The sequence below is a fragment of the Artemia sp. Qi Xiang Cuo genome, chromosome 11 (assembly GCF_049724085.1).
Source record: "Artemia sp. Qi Xiang Cuo chromosome 11, ASM4972408v1, whole genome shotgun sequence".
In the NCBI taxonomy this organism is placed as follows: Eukaryota; Metazoa; Arthropoda; class Branchiopoda; order Anostraca; family Artemiidae; genus Artemia; species Artemia sp. Qi Xiang Cuo.
In genome coordinates this window covers 14,472,753-14,494,909 of record NC_142804.1, presented here as the reverse complement: position 1 = coordinate 14,494,909, position 22,157 = coordinate 14,472,753, and the positions used below count along the sequence as shown (strand labels likewise).

The 22,157-nt window shown below is 35.2% G+C and overlaps 1 protein-coding gene across 1 annotated transcript; it reads left to right on the top strand.

Moving 5' to 3' along the window:
• The first annotated feature begins 535 nt into the window (after positions 1-535).
• LOC148946672 (phosphate carrier protein, mitochondrial-like) lies at positions 536-22,030 on the top strand. The gene is made up of 7 exons (XM_089096325.1): positions 536-572; positions 5,349-5,470; positions 9,375-9,535; positions 12,010-12,246; positions 14,125-14,303; positions 17,386-17,573; positions 21,733-22,030. Exons 2-7 carry the CDS (start codon positions 5,356-5,358, stop codon positions 21,894-21,896), a joined length of 1,044 nt encoding a protein of 347 aa, XP_088952451.1. The 5' UTR covers positions 536-572; positions 5,349-5,355; the 3' UTR covers positions 21,897-22,030.
• The last annotated feature ends 127 nt before the right edge of the window (positions 22,031-22,157 follow it).

The following is a 22,157-nucleotide window of genomic DNA, read 5'->3' as shown; positions in this document are numbered from 1 at the left end:
TGTACGTTCATTTACATTGCATACCCACTGAAACACCGGCCGTCCTGTCCAACTTATATTCGATTTAAATCCAATTGCAAACGGCTGGAAACGCCCCAGAGGCAGATCATGTATGAGATGGACAGATATCATCCGCGATCGACTCACAGCATGGGACATTGACCCCAGCAAAGCTCTTACCCTCGCCCAAAACACGCCAGTTTGGAAACGACTACTTTGGAAACGACAGACGGCGCTGACGTCTGGTTCCTTCTACGCTAGCGACGCTGCCGAGCAGGAGCTTTAAGTCAAGTCAAAAGCTTTTCGTAAAAACTAAAATCTTAATTAATGATCTGTCATATCTACTTGGCTATTCTGAAGAAAATCTATTGACATTACCCGAAAAAATCAAGTTTCAAAACAAGAGAATTCTAGCTTTTTTTAATCAAAGGAAACTTAAAGTTCGTTCTGGCCACAGACAATATGAATTTTATGGTTCTGGCACAGCACAACCATTCAAAAGACCTTTTTCTTTCCTCTTCATTATCATCACTACACAATTTTCAGCTGACCACTGAGGAAAAATAGTCCTGGTAAGAAAATTTTTCTTGGCTTATTGATTGTATTTTATACTGAGAGCCCTTGTAGGCTATATTTATAACCTTTTGGGTAAGCTGAACCTTCGATACCTAGATGTGGACTTTCATTATGTTTGAATCCACCATTTTTTTTTTGTAGGCTAGTACCAAGGGGGCAGTATAGGCTAAGGCTATTCCATAGGAGTTTAACCACTAAAAAACGTGCTTACAACAATAGTACCATTAGATCTATTGTTTTATTTTCTTGCCAAATATTAGGTCAATATCTACGAAATCATATTATTGAGTTAGGAATAAATTGAATACTCTGTTCGATGCCTTTTTTTATTCCTATTATAAATTAAATAGTTATTTAAATTAGAAATGAGTTTCAGCCCCCCCCCCCCGGTATAGGGTCCACCTAACCTAACCCGGAAAGGAGATTTATAGGGGGGGGGGCTGGAACTCATGTGCAATACAAATGCTTATTTTATTTGTAATCAGCATATAAAAGGCATCAAATGGTGTATTCACTTTTGTCCTAACTCAATAATATGATTTTGTAGATATTGGCCAAATATTATGGTTGTTTTCTTGCAATTCAGCCCCCCTTCTAGGTCCTAGCCTAGATAATAGGTTAGGCTATATTCTAGTAAATCCTAGACAATCCCATTAATTACATATTGTAACAACTTACAACATGAACACACTATTGGGCAAATTTTTGGAGTTCATATTGTTGACTTATGGATAAAGTAGGCCTAAATAGCCTATAGGCCTACCACTTGATTTACCACCACCCCTATAAATACTAATTCAGGGTATATTTTTGCACATGAGGGGGGTAGGGGTAAATATTATTTCTGATGCAAATGAGAGGTAAGTTTAAACTTTCCCACACCCCCCTAATATGCAAATATAGGCCTACCCTGAATTGGTACATATAGGGGTGGGGAATAAAATTCATTTCCAACAAAAATGATTATTAAATTTAGAAAGAGCATAAAAAAAGGCATTGAGTGGTATGTTTACTTTATTCATAAGTCAATAATATGAACAACAAGAAATTTACCTGAATTTCACCCTCACCCCTATATATACCAATTCAGGGTATATATTTGGGTAAATTTTTGTTGTTCATAATATCAAGGAGGCACACTTGTGCCTCTATAAAGAGGCGACCCACCACAATGTTAAGCGATTTCAGGTCCTAGAGGTCGCAGAGAGACGGCAGTAATCGCATTTTGTAGCCCAAGCTCAAACTAAGAAACTTGCAAAATTTCATCCTCCTCCAACTTTATCTTCATGGGGTAAACTGGGCCGGAAGTTTGGACCCTCCCACCACAGCCCCCCTTTAACGTTGTCCGATTGGGCTGAAATTTAGAGGTTAAGCTTTCCTAGGGCCCGGGAGCTTATCTTCGAAATTTCAGCACAATCCGATCACTCCTTCCCTGTTTTCAAAAAACCAAATATAACCACTTAAAATTCATCATCATCATTTCTTTTTTTTTTCTTAGCCACGCCTACAGGCCACAGTTGGCAACGGATCCGGTTGAATGAGGACTCATTTGAAGCAGAATTTGACCTGTTAGGGCCTTTTGATATTTTCAGACTGAAAAAATTATCCCCCGAATTTACATTTACGAAAAACCTTAGTTTTTTTTCAAATAATACACATAAACAGGTTAGACAAGCTTTGTTATGGAAATATCTGGGCGTCAATTTTCATAACAAAGCATGTCTAACCTGTTTATGTGTATTATTTGAAAAAAACTACGTTTTCTAAAGAGTTAAAGACGCTGAGTGACAAGGTCAACCCTTAAAACGTACAGGGATTAGGAGGCACATTTGGGGGGGCTGTTAAAGAGGCTGAGTCACAAGTTCGAACCTTAAAACGCACAGGGATTAGGAGGCACCCTGTGCGACGTGATTTGAGTATTCAGGAATTAAAAGCCTTAACACAAGAATGTTGAAGAGCAGGGGGTTTGGGGGGCGGTAGCCCCCCAACTTCAACTCCTGACACAATCAGCTAACAGTTAGTCAAGCAATAATAAGTAATAAACTGTACAAAAACGTGCAGAAATTATTTGAAAAAACTACGTTTTCTAAAGAGTTAAAGAGGCTGAGTTACAAGGTCGAACCTTAAAACGTACAGGGATTAGGAGGCACAGTTGAGGGCTGCCGTCCCCCAAACTCCCTGCTTTTGCAGCCTTTAAATAAAAAAAAAAAATTTTTAAACTGAAAGTAAGGAGCGACATTAAATCTTAAAACAAACAGAAATTATTCCGTATATGAAAGAGGCTGTGCCCTCCTCAACGCCTCGCTCTTTACGCCAAAGTTTTTATTGTTTAAAAAAAGAGTTGTGAGAAAGTCAAACTTTAGCGTAAAGAGCAAGGCGTTGAGGAGGGCACAGCCTCTTTCATATACGGAATAATTTCTGTTTGTTTTAAGATTTAATGTCGCTCCTTACTTTCAGTTTAAATTTTTTTTTTTTATTTAAAGGCTGCGAAAGCAGGGGGTTTGGGGGGCGGCAGCCCCCCAACTGTGCCTCCTAATCCCTGTACGTTTTAAGGTTTGACCTTGTAACTCAGCCTCTTTAACTCTTTAGAAAACGTAGTTTTTTTCAAATATTACTTGTGAATAAAGTAAACATAGGCTACCACTCAATGCCTTTTTTTATGCTCTCCAAATAATAGCCTACAAACATTTTTATTGGAAATGAATTTTACCCCACCCCTATAGCCTAGCGTATATACCAATTCAGGGTATATATTTGAACATTAGGGGGGTATTTAAACTTACCTCTCATTTACATCAGAAATAAAATTTATCCCCACCCCCCTGATGTGCAAATATATACCCTGAATTGGTATATATAGGCTAGGGGTGGGGGTAAAATTCATTTCCATTAAAAATGATTATTATATTTAGAAAGAGCATAAAAAATTGCAGTAAGTGGTATGTTTACTTTACTTGTAATTTAATAATATGAACAACAAATAATTTACCTATATTGGCACATTAGGAAGGGGGGGGGGTAAATTTTATTTCTGATGTAAATGAGAGGTAAGTTTAAACTTCACCCCCACCCCATCCCCTAATGTGCAAATGTACCCTAAATTTGTATATATAGGGGTGGTGGTAAAATTCATTTCCAACAAAAATGATTATTATATTTGGAAAGAGCATAAAAAAAGCATCAAGTAGTATGTTCACTTTATTTATAAGTCAATAATATGAACTGCAAAAAATTTACCCACTATTTTGTGCCTCTTTATGCTAATGTTCCTAGTTTACAATTACAACTAGGGTAAAAGACCTCTTTTTGGGAAAGATCACTTTTCTTTGCCATTCTGGAAGAATAGAAATAGGTTTTCGGACAACCCCTATTTTACTACAGCATGACAAAGTGCAATTGTAGACCCAATCACCTTTAACTAGAGCCAGGCCAGTTCATCATAATTCAAGATATGGTCTCTGTTTTGACAAGCAATTGAAAATAACCAATTATATTTAATATTTGTAATTTATAAAATAAATATGAAACAATAAGAGTTACATTTTTGAGAATAAGAAGACAATCAGCTATTTGTTAATATGTGAATAAAACTAGAACACTGAAAGGATAAAAAGGTAAATTTCTAGGTGGCACTATAATTTAGCTTAGATGAAAATGTAATTTGATGCCTTTTTATGCTCTTTCATAATTCAATAATAGCTTCTGTTGCAAATTGCATCTTGAGCCCACTGTATTATGAAGCCAATCAACTTAGTTGAATGAAGCATTAAAATAAATGTCAGAAATATTTTTCTGTAATAAGAATGGATGTATTTCACCACATCACCTGTATTTGGGGTTAGTCTATGAAGGGACATGGGAGATCAATTCCTACACATATACCTCAAAGACTCCCCTTTTGTTATGTTTATGTAGAGGCTTATGGAGAGTTAAACTAAAATATTTTCCATTTTGTCTTTGCCAGAGCAAAGTCACTGATGGTACCATTAAAAGATAAACTGTATAGTTCACTTTATGCATAAGGGCCTGAGGGAACACAATATATTTTGAATTATTGTTGTTCTAAATTCTTCTATCCTCTTCAGATAAGAAAAAGATGTTTGCATAGAGAAATTTGCAACCATCATGCTAAGAAACAGTCTCAGAGTTACTTCTACATTACATAGTGTTTTTAGACACATTTATTAAATTATACCCTGTGCAGATCTCAATGTGTCAGACTAATATTCCACTGATGTATAGGTTTGAATATGTGTAATATATTGACAAAATGCTTGAATTCTACAAGTTCTATGATAAATTTTCTCAAAGAGTATTCTAGACCGTGTATTAAAAATACATTCCTTGTAAGTTAGCATATAACAGAGGAAACAGCCATTTCTAAGTTCTCAGTTGCCAGATTCCAGAGTTAAGAAAAAATATTTTAAAGTTAAGAAAAAATATTTTAAAGTTAAGAAAAAATATTTTTGAACATGGAAAATTCCACCATTTATTAATGTTATAAATAGTAAAATCTTACAAAACAAAAAATGCTTCTTCTTTTACTTTTTTTTTAAAGGAATCACCCTATTCCTGGCTGAAAATGAAATCCTTGTGCAAATCATCAAGAATAGGTCATTTTTCAATGCCTTTTAAAGAGACCAAATGTGCCTTTCATCAAGACTTTCAGTAACACTGAGCTGTTACAATTTTTTGAAGAAAATAAAGAGATGTTATAAAATAAAGAGAAATATAAATGCTAATATTTTTTTTGTAAAATCACCCTATTCCAGGTTGAAAATGAACTCCTTGTGGGAAGCATCAAAAGTAAGTCCTTTTTCAACACCCTTTAAAAAGGCAGAATGTGAGTCAGCTTCACTGGTTCCAGGACGGTCAATTTCTGCTGCTGCTTCAAGTGAGTCAATTTTTAATAGTTAACTGTAGGAAAATAAACCATAAATAATGGGGTTGTTTAGAAATTTCACTTACATTGGTGTCTGTGTGCAAAAAGTCAGGGAATGGGGCCATGTGTATTGTTCAAAATCTACAGGAGGGAGGCAAATTGGTATTTTTGTCAATTTGTCAATGTAAATGGTCCCAAAAATGAATTTTCCAAAATCTTGGGGTGTACATGATTCCTAATAACACATTGCTTTGAACTCTTGGATAGTTTTGTGGCTTTGAAATCTGTAACCATGGGTGCTAAATTTTCCTTCTTTTTTTTCTCTCAAGGAGGGTTCATATTTTTCATTTGATAATATTTTCATATGATACTAGTACTATGAATTGGTTTCTATTTTTGTATTTGATTTTTCTGGTTTTCAATTTTGGTCAGGGTATATTTTCACAGTTTATGTATGGTTGTTCAAATATTCATAACCTTACATTTGCCAGTATATTATTAAATGCATTTTAAAACTTTATTTATATTAGCATTCAGACTATATGTTTGATACTTGCTATATATCCATATATATCTGCAGATTCATTGCTATTTTGAGCTGTCTTTCTTAATGAGTGGTATATAACTTTCAAAACTGCAGGGTTTTGATTGTTTTTATCCACCTCCTTATCTCAGAGAATATTAAGTAAATAAAAACAAAACTGAATTTAACTTTAGATGTCACCCACACTTTATTTATTAATTAACAGCCAAAGTGGATGCAATTGAAGACTCTATATTCTAATAAAGTCATTTTATTTTTTCTTTCCAATTTTTCAATGAAAATACAAAAAAAAGTGTTTTTTTTTAATGAAAATATAAAAAAATGTTTTTTTTTTAATGAAAATATAAAAAAATCTTATAAAATATAGGGAGGGGGAATATAAGGTGATGAATATAATGGTTTAAGTTTAGATTTGCCTTCCTTCTTTTCTCTTTTGAACTATACATTGGCTGCTGTTTCTAAAAATGCAAAAAATCAATGCTATGAAAAAGAAGTGGTAATGCTGTTTTATTTAATTACAATTTAGAATTCACAAAACATTTCTTTTCATTTCAAAAGAAAATCTTCTTCTTTTTTCTCAAAAAATTCATCCTCCATATCTTTTTTTCTTTCAGTGCTTTTACATCACCCATTGATTACCCTAGATTTTCCCTCTCTCAGGAGCACCACATCAATAAATAGCAAAGATCCTCCAGAGTCATTGCTAGCACATTTGGCATCAAAACAACTTAGTTCTGTTTTACTGTGACAAATATTTGAAGTCCCATAAGGGACCAAACTTTAGGGACTGCTGTTTGCCTAAGCTGTTTACCAAAACACTTGAAATACTATAGGTCTACCCATTCACCTACAAGTCCAGGGGACTTGTCTCTCATGTGGCAATCCTAAAACACGGTAGTCTGCCTGAAACATTGTCAGTGTTGACATTGTCTGTCATGAGTCAAACCACAAATCTTGATCATCCCTTAGTTCTATGGCTATCTACCTTAGTTCTACCCTAGGATGGATGAATGGATGGATGATAGACAAAATCTAACAACAAGGGAAAATGACATTATTTCTTATACAATCCTGAAAAAGGCTAGTGCCAGCTTTGCCGCCACTCACTCAGACTACCTGTCTTGGCTTTGTCTCCAATTCGCCAATGGCTTAATGGCAACTTGATTTTAACTCAAAAATCAACAGACCTGCCCTGTTGCTCCAGCTTTATCTTCATTTGTCTTTCTAATTTTGTGTTAGCAAACTTTGATGAACAATTGAAGTTTGTCGATGATTTCTCCTTTACTATTACGTATTCAGTATCTAACCAAGGCAAAGAGGCACAGTTGACAACCTCCAAAGCTCCTTTTTTTATGATTGCAAAGAATACAGTTTGACTTTCAACTATTAAAAATCAAATATCATTAGATTTTGTCCCCTAAAGTGTGATCTGGAGTTTCCTTCAGTTGTTTTGCTATAACAACTACTTGGAGTTGTGCTTTGTCTGATTGTAGGTTTACCAAGCCTATTGATTAGCTAGTAAAAGCTGGCAAAACATCAATCTGAAATCTTTTTGCATTTTGCTGATTTGGGTGTGATAGCAATAGTGTAAAAACTGCCTGTCTTAATTATGTGAGACTGCAGCTCGAAAATACTACAAGGCCAATTTATCCAGAAAACCAGCTATTTATATGAAATTGAATCTATTCAAAAAATAGCAGCAGCAATCATAACTGGCAGTAGATTAATAGATTATGACCAAACATTGGAAAATCTGAGACTTGAACAATTACAAGATAGGCATTGACCACATAATAATGTTTTTGGGAAAATATTACTTGCCTCACCTCAGCATCACTGCATCTTACCAGAAGATCCTGCAGTGAATGCCCAAACCAGGACATAGCTGAATTAGACTTTGTGAAATTCATGACAAATTGGTATTGAAATTCTTTCATCTTCTATTTTGTGGAAGTGTATAGGAAGTCATAATATATGTATACATATTTTTGTTGATTTTTGTAAAGACTGTAACTTAGCCTTGTGCTAGAGTGTATGTCTAAATAAGTCTAAGTATTTCGATTCTTTTCATATTGGGGGGAAGGGAATTAAAGTTTTACTTGGTGTGACAACTGTCAACATAAATAACTAGTTATGAATAAATTACGCCAATAAAGCTGGTGGCATTGTGACTAGAATTACAGATCCTATTTTTTGGTAGAATTTAAAGAGTACAGTTATTTTAATAAAAGAAAACATAACAAAAATTGACTATTATTCCAGCTACTCAAAACTTTTTGTGAGATTGGTAACTTAGGACCCCCCCCCCCCATTGGGAAAATTTTGGCCAAATGTATTCGTTGTGTGAGCAGGGGATGATGCTTTAACCTCATTTAGTATGTTATTAGGGCCAAACTTGGCAATTTTTTGTGAAATGTCTTTCAGATCATTGTTCTTGAGCCATTTACGCCTTAGATTCCATTTATTTAAAGGCATATATTTGGATTAAAGGGAACAAAAAAGCTGTCAATGACGTCTTGGCTTGTTATTTTGAAAGTCTACTTTTTAAACCAGCTCCACTAGACCCCCTATCCTCAACATGCCTGTGATATCCTCTCTCATTATAGATACTAAAGATATGTATAGATACTTCTCTATTCCTGGGCAGCTACTTTTGTACCTAAAGGCAATCCCAGAATATCTCCTGTTGCTTCAAGCTGTGGCTTTTTAATACCAGTGTCTTGTCTCTACTGCCATACGTTTCTGAGACATGAAATGTTAACCACCAGCAAGAAAAGCAAATCCTATTGTTTTGGAACACATCTAACTCAGGAAAATACTAAATATTCCCTGGACTGTGAAAATGACTCGGAAAATCAGTCAATATAAGATGCAACAAAACAATCAGTTGTGACCAGTGCTATTAGAGCATAAAGGTGGAGGCATTTAGGATATATCCTATAATTGAGCAACCAAGGGTTTCCGCATGCTGTCCCTCATTGGCATCCAACAGACACCTCTGACAATGTAAAGGACCCAGAACATGTCACTGTGCAACTATCAGGCAGACCTCCAAAGTGTTAATGCCTACATCCAACCAGAGTGGGAGAACGTCATAGCTGCTGCAAACTTTAGGAATGACAGGAGGCTCTTCATTGATGCCTTGGACTGCACTGAGGGCTGAACTAAGGTCTAAGATATTGCCCCTGGGACCTGACATTAGCAGTAACGCTATCTTTTATGCTGCGAGATATTATTCTGCCATCTACTTTTTTTCAGAGTACCAGAATAACCCATTAAACATGTGCTAAACACAAGCCGTCTTTGGTAAGTTTACTTGTTTACTTTCTTGTTCTATTTCTCTATTTCTAGCATATAATTATATTATTTCAGGCGAAGTGGTCTTTGGATCAGCAAAATATTATGGCCTTTGTGCGTTTGGTGGTCTTCTCTCATGTGGTGTTACTCATACTTTAGTTGTCCCATTGGATTTAGTCAAATGCCGGATTCAAGTCAATCCTGAGAAATACAGGTCAATAGTTCGTGGCTTTAAAGTAAGTTTTTTTTTTAGATTTTATACTAAAATGTTGTGCTATTTCGCTTTAGTAGCTGTTTTGCTATATTTGTTGCTTTAACATAACAAGCAGGTCATTCGAGATCAGGAGTTGCCAACTATTTCTTTTTTCTATCAATTAAATACAGAAAACGAACTGATTTTTGTTTTCAGGTCTTTATCTTTGTCTTGTAATCACACTTCTTTTAAGTCATGTTTTAATGTGTTCGCGGGTTTCTTGGAGAGACAAAACTTCTAGAGCCCATTTCGAACTGCATAAAACTTAATTAAAAAAGGTGAGGGTCACAAAAAAGGGTACTGCAATCTGACGTACTATTGTCATCGTTCTATCAATACCTTGCATAAAATAAATTGATTTTTGATTCAGCTATTTGTCCTTACCTTTGTCCTGTAATAAAGCTTCTTTTAAACCGTTTTTAGTGTGTTTACTGGTTCTTGGACAAATAAAAAATTATGGAAAGAGAAGGTCACAAAAGAGGGTGCTGCAATCTGTGGACACCCAGTTGCAAACCATTAGGTTGAATCAAATTTCTTCTGTTTTAGCTGTATGTTTTTCTTTATTTGTGCTAATGTGTGCACTTATTGATGTTAATATTTTCCTTTAGATTATTTTTGTATGCTATATTAAAATAGGATTATAAACTTTATTTTGGGAACTCAAGTTTTATGCTCGCTTGAGTTGTATTATTTTTTTTGCAAAACTCGGAAACTTGAGTTTTTTTGGGGGAGAAGGTTTAATAATATATTTTGTCCTGAAGTGGTAACTCAAAGGCGCTGCCTAAGTAAAGAGCGAAATGGGCTCTGTATTACATTTTTTATTTTTTTTTTTCCAAGCCACTTTGTATGGAAAAAGTTGTCATAAAAACTTCGGTGGGGGCTCATTCAATTGGAAACATTACTAGTGTCTTAATAACAGTTCTAAATGTCGATTGGGGGATAACCAGCCCCAGAACAGTTCTAACCCCGTATGGGTTCTAATGACCAGATCATTATGTGTGCATAACTGAAAACTAAATTCATTTTAAAAGTTTTCTCTTTTATAACGTTAATAAATTAACAGCTCAAATCAAAATTGTTTTCTGTAAAGCGTAAATGACACTCCCATCTTTACGAGGTATATGGGGTATTAGGCCTGTATATTAGGAGGTATATTTACGAGGTATATTAGGGTATTAGGCCTGCTCCTGTTTTCTTTTGTTCATTGTGGGTTCTACTCGTTTAGCGATTGTGATTATATGAGTGTTTTTTTTGTTGTTGTTTTTTTTTACCTCTGATAGTGTATAAATATAGTAAAAGACAAGTTCCCCTATGATCGGCTTTCCTCTTTTTGTTTTGAATGTCTCTGCGCAAACGACGTAAAGTTTTACAAAAAAAACAACTGCAGTGATTGCTGCACAATAACTTGCTACATAGCTGCAAAAACAATTGCTGTACGGCTGTTTATTTTGAAAATTCATGTCGTTTGTATGAAGCTGTTCAAAACAAACATTGAAATGTTTTGGCAGTAAAATTATTGCTTTTTATGAATTTGTCTTTTATTTATAACCTATGGGGTACTGAAAAAAAAAACAATCGTACGTGTTTCACCCTTTAATTACTATTTGACTTTACTTCTGCTCATATTTGTTTTAACGTAGATCTACTTTTCTTTGAAAAATTTCTTTTACGGATAAAATTTTTTCTTAATTAACCACATTAATGGATTCCTGCTAATCACGCCTAAAAAAGTTGAATTATTTTTTTTTTCAAAAAGGGTGTTTTTCTCCTTTTTATATTAAGACATCTGGGCCTCTCCTTAAGACTTTTTAGTGCCTGTTAAACCGTACTAGCGTAATTTACAGAATATGTTCTTCTGCTTTTCGTGCAATTCGCTCTCAAATGACACAGACAGACAAAAATTGTTGTTGATTGCTGACAAAACAAGTTCACCTGCTCTTATGTAGCACTTTTAGAAATATAGTATATCTTATATTTCAGCCAAAAGGAAAAATTTCGTAGCTTAAAATGGCATGCACAAATTTATTTGATTATTCAATTTAATAACAGTCTTAAATGAGAATAGTCATTTAAAAATGACTATTCAACAAGTTCAATTTAATAACAAGATGTTTGTATCTCTCTCTTTTCTCTCTCTCTCTCTCTCTCTCTCTTTCTCTCTCTCTCTCTCTCTCTCTCTCTCTCTCTCTCTCATCTCTCTCCTTCACTCGCTCACTCTCCTTTGTTAATTAATATCAGCTTTTGTTGTTTTTTTTTTGGGGGGGGGGGATAAGATGTTGCATTGTAAATAGATTGCTGAAAATGAGCCTTTTCTTATCGACTGAATCTGGTTTGTGTCATAACCGCTCATGTTTTTTTTCCTGATTATAATGCAAAAGAATATTTTTCGAAGCAACTTGATATGTTGCCTCCCTACAGAGAACATCTTAAGAGATTTAGACATTTTTTTTGTTCTAGGTAACTGTGGCTGAGGAGGGCGCAAGGGCTCTCGTAAAAGGTTGGGCTCCAACTTTCGTTGGTTACTCTGTGCAAGGAATTTGCAAGTTTGGTTTCTACGAAGTTTTTAAATCCCTCTATTCTGACCTTCTTGGTGAGGAAAATGCATATATGTGGAGAACTTCTCTATATTTAGCTGCATCAGCTTCAGCTGAATTTTTTGCTGATATTGCCTATTGCCCCATGGAAGCAATAAAAGTACGTTTTCTATACTGTATATTCTTTCATTGTCGCCTTTCAGGGGGCCTATTGCCCCCTAGAAACAGTTAAGGTACGCCTTCCGTATTTTTTTATTCTTTTATTGCTCCCTCTTTGGGTGCCTATTGTCTTCTAAAAGCACTCAGGGCACGTTTTCTATCCTTTTTTATTCTTTTATTGCCCCTCTTTAGGGAGCTTATTGCCTACTAGAAGGGCTCAAGGTATATTTATTGTGTCCTTTTTTTATGATTTTATTGTTCCCTTTTAGAGGGTCTAATGCCCTGTAGATGGACTCAAGGCACGTTTTTTATACTTTTATTATTATTATTTCTTATGTGCATTTGTATTAGTTTCCAATAAGTCACGTAATCGAACAAAATATACAAAACGTTTGAATTCGTCTACAAATAGTTTTTTTAAAAATCAAAGAGAGAAAACTTCAAAAACAGAAATGGGTCATTGATTTTATAGAAACAAAATTGCATTAGATAAATAAAAAGTTGATTATTATTAATTGGTCTGGAAAAATAATTGGAGTCCAAGGACTGGAAGGAAAAAAACTTGTTAAAAAGTGTATTCAAAAGGAAGCAATTTTGTTTTATTTTATTTTTTGTGTCTTTCAAAGTTACAGTAGACTGAGGTAAATGTAGGGATTTGCTCCAGTCTATTGTTGCCATCTAGGGATCTTAAGTTCGAAAAGGTCCTAAGTTCCGTAGACGTTACTTGACTTAGATTGACTCACCGACATATTAGAAATGGGGGCTTCAAGTGGTAAAGACAGAGTGCAATTACTATAGCGTTTATGCCGAGTTCACAGCGAAGTAAAGTTGGTTTCAAATTGCAACTGTTTCTGATATCTGTAGTTTGAAAACTGGATCGTTTCGGTAAGTAACCCATTTGTGAGTACAACCAATGACTATGGGTAAGATATAAGAGTGAAAACTGGTGCTTATGTCGGCAAAAAAACCATAAGTGCCATCTAGCGCTTGGTGCCTTTTGGCATGTTTTCAATCTCCGTAATTTTACTATCAGAAACCGACATTAGACGCTTATTATTACCCTAATTTTACCAACTATACCATTTAACTGATTTTTCTCATTATTATACTGTAAAATGTAAAGAAACGCTAGATGGTATCGATGGTTCTTTATTGTCGTTTTAGTTACAACCATAAATATAAATGTCGTTTGCCATAGGGAACAGTTAAAATAAATTTTCTATCAGTATGGTCTGATCCTTCTGGGGAGAGGGGCCTAATGAGAAGAAGTATATTTTTAGGTCACTGTTTTTCGGTGTTGCGGTCCTTTGGGCTAGTTTCTGGAACACCCCCCCCCCCTCCCCATGGTATTTACAGGTATATCTGATGTTATCCCAGAAATAATTTAATACATATGCAAAGATTTGCTTACGGCACCCTGTGGTAGACCTTTGTTTGATAAATAAGTCTGTAAGAATGAAGGCAATTATTCACCCCACCGCTGGGATTAGTTCAAAGGATCCTCCCCCCCCCCTTCCCGAAAAAATTGTAAGAATGGTGGCTTAAGATGTGTTTTCACAATTCCTATAGCATAAAATTCAGTGATATAATTCGATATATTTACTTTATTGCTTAACATCATGAGGGGTTGTATTACTTTTGTATTCATGTATCAGGATATAAGACTTATTTTTGGGACACAGCTAACATTCAAAGAAAGAAAAATGCTTAAAACTTAATTGGTCGACTCCTTAATATGAACGGTTTGGATGATGACTTTGGTGATGTGCACTCATGTTCCCTTTCAGTTTGATAAGTCTACTAAATCAAGAAAGAAATACAAGCAACATATTTGCTCAGTTTTTTCATTTTATTTATTTATTCTTTTTGTTGCTTTTAGGTGCGTATTCAAACGCAGCCTGATTTCCCTTCAACATTGCGGAAGGGTGCTCCTTTGATCTATTCCCAAGAAGGATTGAGTGGTTTCTACAAGGGTCTGGTTCCACTATGGCTCAGACAGATTCCATATACTATGATGAAATTTGCTTGCTTTGAAAGAACTGTTGAAGCACTCTACAAGTATGCTTTTTTTCTCTTCTATTTTAAGTGATGAGTTTTGTTTTTCTTTTGGAACTGCCTTAGTGAACTGGCTTAGGATCACCTATGGATGTCACTCAAATGACATCCATTTCTTGTAGCTACTCAGGGGTGCGTATAGAATGAACGTTTTTTTCGGGGGGGGAAATAAAATTTGGCCCCCCATTGGTATTTTTCGCCCACCCGACTTGTAATTAGCACAATTTTTTATTTTCTCTAGGGGGGGCGTACGTCCCTTCAAAACCACCCCCTGGATCTGCCCCTGCAGTCATTTGAAGTTCTAGTGCTGCTGTGATTAGCTTCTATCAGCCAAACAAACGTTGACGATTTCACCTGCAGAAGTGTTGCATGTGCTTTGAATCTGCTCCCTGTGTCTTTGAACGTCATCTTCTTCGGTTGGGAAAAAATACAAGGCAGTCCCATTGACTGTGTCATATTTCGTAAAGCAGTATGATTTCTGGTGATTTATAAACAACTTAGCTAATCATTGGGCATTTTGTAATGTATGTTTTATAGAAAAATGAATAATATGTGCACGTTATGTCCCGAGCTTTAACATTGGGGGGGGGGGGGCGGGGTTCTCAAAACATTAAAACTCTATTTAGCTCTACACCATGTAGAATAATTGGAAATAGTGTTATTCAAAATACTGGGTAAACCATTTAGAACTGTAAAGGAATTTGGGTACAGGAATTGATAAAAATTATTAAAAATCCTGCTGAAAACGCCTGCAATTTGATAGAAAAAATATATAAAGCAGAAGAAAGAATTATACAGAATCTTATATTTGGCTGGCCCCTAGCCCCCCATTGCACTTCCTGGCTGAAGGGCCACGAAACGGAGATCAGCACCGCCGGTTTGGACCTTAAGGGTCTAGTGCCGCATCCTTTACCTTTACCTTTTATATTTGGAATAAGAAGTTCGAACCTCCAGAGCAGATGAGTCTTTTACTTCTGGGCTTAGGAGCAGAATGGACGACCATGAAATCCAGATTTGAATCCCAACAGTAAAGAGATCTGAGACGTTGAAGTTTTATCCTCAGGTTAAAAGAGATTTATTATTATTATTATTGTTTTAAATTAGGTCTAGCATCCGTGATGCTAGACCATATTTGGGACCCGGTTTTGTTTTCTGGCGATTTGTCTACTATCGAAAAATAGAAAAAGGCTGGCCTCAGACGCAGATAATCCTTGCTCCAGATGTAATCTAGGAGTGGAGGACGTGGCCCATATTCTAGCAGGGTGTCAGCAGCTTTCTCATTTAAAAAGTTACTTATAAGGTGGGCGAGACTCTGGAGTTCCTGGGGATTCTGCAGCCGATTTTGGAAAGGATGACATTTCAGGTTTGGAAATATATCTTTTACCGTTAATGCCGAATATTCGTGAATGTTGACAATCACTGGGGACTGACAGAAATACTTTTTTTGTCTTGTATTTAGTCAGTGTTGTCAGCCAACTTTTTCAATTTATTGCAAGGATTGATGATAGCAGGTTAGGTTAGCTTAGGTTAGTTTTCAACCCATTTCTGATATTTATAACCAAGTTTGACCCAACATAATCTAACCTAACTTTTAACTTTTACCATCATACCTTACATAAGACTGAAAAAGCTGACTCGCAAAGCTAATTGAATCCAAGTAGAGAAGAGAATTTCGGACATTCACTGGTGAATGTCGACATTAACATGATTTCGGACATTCACGGTAACATATCAATGAAACGCCAAAGAAAGGAGAGTAATTCAAGTTTTTTTTTTTTGTTTTTTTTTTTTTTTTTTTTTTTTTAATAAAAAGGAGAAATAATTTTTTTATTTCCTATATGTCGTTGTGTGCTCTAGAATATTGTTCTTTATGGCCCTATTTGGCTTATAATTAAACTTAGAGCGTAAACCATTTAAAAATATAAAAGAAATTGGATGTGAAAGCTAAGAAAAAAAAAATCACCTGAAAACTTTATTGAAAATGCTTAGAAGATGCCAAATTCAGGAAAAAGCTTTGTAAACAACGTTTAATTGTTAGGGCTGAGGGCCCAAGCTGCCAATCAAAGCGAGCAGGAGGGGACAAACAGCCAATGAAGTGGGGTATTTTACTAGTCAGAATTTTAAAATAAACTAAAAGCAAGTTTAATCAACAAGACATTTTCAGCATAATATAAAAGTGTTCTTTTGTGTTTTTTAATTTTCTATTTTTGACGTTGACGGTACCTTGTACCGTCAGAGAAAATATTCACCTTTTACCTTTTTTTTTCTTGTATATAAAAAGTTTGTATTTCATCCGTCAGTAGCATTTTCCCCTTGCTGTTATAACAGTATACCCCTGTGAGAAGGAAATTGAATCACTTCTAAATTGATTATGACTATTTTAAGCACATTTTATCCCTGATTTCCAGTCTTCTGAAAAACTAGTTTTGTGACTAATATATTTGCTCCTTGACACTTCATATATTTCTTTTAAGTGGAAAAATAGGAATTGAATGATTAAGTTTATTTAACTGACTTTTTTTTCATTTTTCATTCAGTTTAGTTTATTTAGGTTTGCTGTGTTCTCAAGCCTCAAACCTAACCATTCAGTTTATAATGGACGAGATAGGGTGATTCCTTTGGATGTCACATCCCCTCAAGTGAAAGTTATAATGAAATTTTTTAATTATTTTTTTCCATTCAATTTAATTCATTTAGGTTTGTTGTGCCCAAGCCTCAAACCTAACCATTCAGTTTATAGTGGATGAGATAGGGTGATTCTTTTTTTTTATTGCATTCCCTTAAAAGAAAGTTACAATTAAAATTTTTATTTTTTTTTTCATTCAGTTTAATTCATTTAGGTTTGTTGTGCCCAAGCCTCAAACCTAACCATTCAGTTTATAATGGACGAAATAGGGTGATTCTTTTTTTATTGCATCCCCTTAAATGAAACATTCAGTTTAATTCATTTAGGTTTGTTGTGCCCAAGCCTCAAACCTAACCATTCAGTTTATAATGGACGAAATAGGGTGATTCATTCTTTTTTATTGCATCCCCTTAAATGAAAGTTACAATGAAAATTTTCATTTCATTTTTTTTCATTTAGGTTTGTTGTGCCCAAGCCTCGTGAAAAATGCTCCAAAGGAGAACAATTGATTGTGACATTCACCGCTGGTTATATTGCTGGTGTCTTCTGTGCCATCGTGTCTCACCCAGCTGACACAGTTGTGTCCAAACTCAATCAGGACAAAGGATCAACAGCTATTGGCGTTGCTAAAAAACTAGGATTTGCTGGTAAAGTTATCTGATCTATTTATTATTACTAGTAGCTGTAGCTGGTTATTAGTATTAGCTGGGAGTGAAAAAAGACAGCTGTTGGTGTTGCCTAAACACTAAGATATGCTAGTAGTATTGCTATGCTGGTAGTATTAATAGCAGCTGTGGTTGGTTTTAGTAGTTGTAGCTGGTTATTAGTAGCTGTAACTGGTTATTAGGAATAGCTGGGAATGAAAAAAAGGCAGCTGATGTTGCCTAAATACTAAGATATAATAGTAGCTATTATTAGTAGCTGTAGATGGTTTTTGGTAGCTGTAGCTGGGAATGAAAAAAGACAGCTGTTGATGTTGCCTAAATACTAAGATATGCTCGGCGCTCTAGAAAATTTGATTATATAGGAAAATTTGGCTAAACCATTTTTTTCGAAACAAGATTTGTCTAGTATCCGCAGCTTTTGCCTTATTGTTTTGTTGCATTTTTTTTGTGGAATTGTTCGAGATTTAGATAAAAGTAAAAGATCAGGAAGGGAAAATAATAATAAAAAAAAATCTTGGATAATAAATTATGGCTGTTTGTATTTTTAACTTAGCCCCAAATTATCTGAGCAGGGAATGAAAAAAGACAGCCTGGTATGTTGCTTAAAAACTAAGATATGTGGGTAAAGTTGCCCCCCTTCTTAGTCCTTTATTAAACAATAAATTCAAAAATAAACTTCAACATTACCCCTCCAATGCAAGGGTATTTGGCTGGGATACACAGCAGAGGGTAAGAACAAGACATCTGCAACTGTTGATGTTAACAGAAAATTTGGACTTGCTTATAAAAGTCATCTGAGATTCACCCTTCCAGTGAAAAGGTGTAGGACTGGGGTACGCAGCAGAGGGTGGGAAAAAGGCATCTGCAGCTGTTGATGTTAACAGAAATATCAGAATTTGCTTATAAAAATTATCTGACATTCGATTCTTTTATTGGATAATAAAAACAAAACATCAACATAGAAGTAGCTCCTCTCCACCATAGCCCTTAATCTGTGGCCGGGAAAACAGCAGGGAGGAGGAAAAAAGACATGCTTAGCTGTTGATGTTACCGGAAAATTAGGATTTGCTTATAAAAAATTATTGAATAATAAAAACAAAACATCAACATAGAAGTAGCTCCTCTCCACCATAGCCCTTAATCTGTGGCCGGGAAAACAGCAGGGAGGAGGGAAAAAGACATGCTTAGCTGTTGATGTTACCGGAAAATTAGGATTTGCTTATAAAAAATTATTGAATAATAAAAACAAAACATCAACATAGAAGTAGCTCCTCTCCACCATAGCCCTTAATCTGTGGCCGGGAAAACAGCAGGGAGGAGGAAAAAGACATGCTTAGCTGTTGATGTTACCGGAAAATTAGGATTTGCTTATAAAAAATTATTGAATAATAAAAACAAAACATCAACATAGAAGTAGCTCCTCTCCACCATAGCTCTTAATCTGTGGCCGGGAAAACAGCAGGGAGGAGGAAAAAAGACATGCTTAGCTGTTGATGTTACCGGAAAATTAGGATTTGCTTATAAAAAATTATTGAATAATAAAAACAAAACATCAACATAGAAGTAGCTCCTCTCCACCATAGCCCTTAATCTGTGGCCGGGAAAACAGCAGGGAGGAGGAAAAAAGACATGCTTAGCTGTTGATGTTACCGGAAAATTAGGATTTGCTTATAAAAAATTATTGAATAATAAAAACAAAACATCAACATAGAAGTAGCTCCTCTCCACCATAGCCCTTAATCTGTGGCCGGGAAAACAGCAGGGAGGAGGAAAAAAGACATGCTTAGCTGTTGATGTTACCGGAAAATTAGGATTTGCTTATAAAAAATTATTGAATAATAAAAACAAAACATCAACATAGAAGTAGCTCCTCTCCACCATAGCCCTTAATCTGTGGCCGGGAAAACAGCAGGGAGGAGGAAAAAGACATGCTTAGCTGTTGATGTTACCGGAAAATTAGGATTTGCTTATAAAAAATTATTGAATAATAAAAAGAAAACATCAACATAGAAGTAGCTCCTCTCCACCATAGCCCTTAATCTGTGGCCGGGAAAACAGCAGGGAGGAGGAAAAAAGACATGCTTAGCTGTTGATGTTACCGGAAAATTAGGATTTGCTTATAAAAAATTATTGAATAATAAAAACAAAACATCAACATAGAAGTAGCTCCTCTCCACCATAGCCCTTAATCTGTGGCCGGGAAAACAGCAGGGAGGAGGAAAAAGACATGCTTAGCTGTTGATGTTACCGGAAAATTAGGATTTGCTTATAAAAAATTATTGAATAATAAAAACAAAACATCAACATAGAAGTAGCTCCTCTCCACCATAGCCCTTAATCTGTGGCCGGGAAAACAGCAGGGAGGAGGAAAAAGACATGCTTAGCTGTTGATGTTACCGGAAAATTAGGATTTGCTTATAAAAAATTATTGAATAATAAAAACAAAACATCAACATAGAAGTAGCTCCTCTCCACCATAGCCCTTAATCTGTGGCCGGGAAAACAGCAGGGAGGAGGAAAAAAGACATGCTTAGCTGTTGATGTTACCGGAAAATTAGGATTTGCTTATAAAAAATTATTGAATAATAAAAAGAAAACATCAACATAGAAGTAGCTCCTCTCCACCATAGCCCTTAATCTGTGGCCGGGAAAACAGCAGGGAGGAGGAAAAAGACATGCTTAGCTGTTGATGTTACCGGAAAATTAGGATTTGCTTATAAAAAATTATTGAATAATAAAAACAAAACATCAACATAGAAGTAGCTCCTCTCCACCATAGCCCTTAATCTGTGGCCGGGAAAACAGCAGGGAGGAGGAAAAAAGACATGCTTAGCTGTTGATGTTACCGGAAAATTAGGATTTGCTTATAAAAAATTATTGAATAATAAAAACAAAACATCAACATAGAAGTAGCTCCTCTCCACCATAGCCCTTAATCTGTGGCCGGGAAAACAGCAGGGAGGAGGAAAAAAGACATGCTTAGCTGTTGATGTTACCGGAAAATTAGGATTTGCTTATAAAAAATTATTGAATAATAAAAACAAAACATCAACATAGAGGTAGACCCTCTCCACCATAGCCCTTCCTCTGTGTCCGGGAAGACAGCAGGGAGGTATATAGATAAAATAAACTTACAATAAAATGAAATCTTTGAAGCTGAAATTTAAAAATTAAAATAGTCGCAGAATTATTAATACAACGAAGGCAATTCATTCAGGTAAAAATTAAGAATACGGTTTTAATATTAATCTTGCCTTTTTAGCAGCTAATCTAAAAGGTATTTTTATAACTGATTCATCGGTATTGGCTATTGTTTTTTCAGTATAATTTGTTGAGTCGTTTCTAATTAAATTTGTGTATAGAGCACTGGGTGAATACTCCCCTGAATCCCTATTTAAAGAATTATTATTATTTCCCTGAAGCTCTCTACGTAAATTTAATTTTCACACAGCTTTACGGTTTCATTTCCCTCTAATGCCTTTAATTAAAAAAAATTTACGGCTATGGAATAGATGTTTTATCCTTGTCCTGAGTTTCTGAAATGACAATTTAAATATTTCCGAAATGGTCGGATTAGTATTTTGTATAGCTATGGCTAATATTTATGAACGCCATGAAGTGACTTTTCTTGGGAAGTGTTCCACTAGTTTTAAGGTTAAACCAACTTACCAAATAATAAACTCTTCTTAGGATTAATTTTTCTATGAAAAATTAATATCAAAGATTAAAATAAGTAGAAATTATTTTTATATGTAGGCTAAATCTAAATCGAACTGAAATCACAATGAATTAATAAAGAAGTTGACTCTTTCTTCACCTCCCCACGCACACAACAGTACAAACGCACCTTTGATGATACCATATTTCATAGTGGCGGCAATTTATACCTGTTCACTGGACCAGTTTACTCATTTTAGTAATAGTTTTGACCATAAAAATTAGTGCCACCTGTAATCGTTTGGTGTTGGGATGTTAAGATAGTATTTGGGGCGAATGTTTCTTTCTGATTCCGCATCATAACTGAACGAGTTAACTTCTGATTTGTTTACGCCTTGTTGAATACTACAAGAGTATGCTGTGGTGATCTAGCTTTATGAAGAAATTATATTATCAGTAACGTGTCATTGAATTCTATTTTTAGCGTTGTGGAAGGGTTTGACACCTAGGATCATCATGATTGGTACTTTGACTGCCGCCCAGTGGTTCATCTATGATGCTGTGAAGGTGGCCCTTGGTCTTCCACGTCCACCACCACCCCAAATGCCAGAATCACTTAAAGCTAAACTTGAAGCTGCACAGAAGTAATATTTAGCTTTAAACCATTTATTATGAATCGTTCGAAATACACTTTTTATTGATATTGTTTTAGTTTGTGAATTTCAGTATTCACCATTTTTCCTAGTATTCTATTAAAGTGTCAATAAATGTGTTGGACAGGATTTTCTTTGAGAATTTGAGGTCTTAGGCGATTTGACTAAGATATATTATAGGAAAACAAGAATAATTTAACCATTTTTTGGGGGGGGGCATAGTCATACCCTTTTCTCAATGCGCAATGTGGGTTGG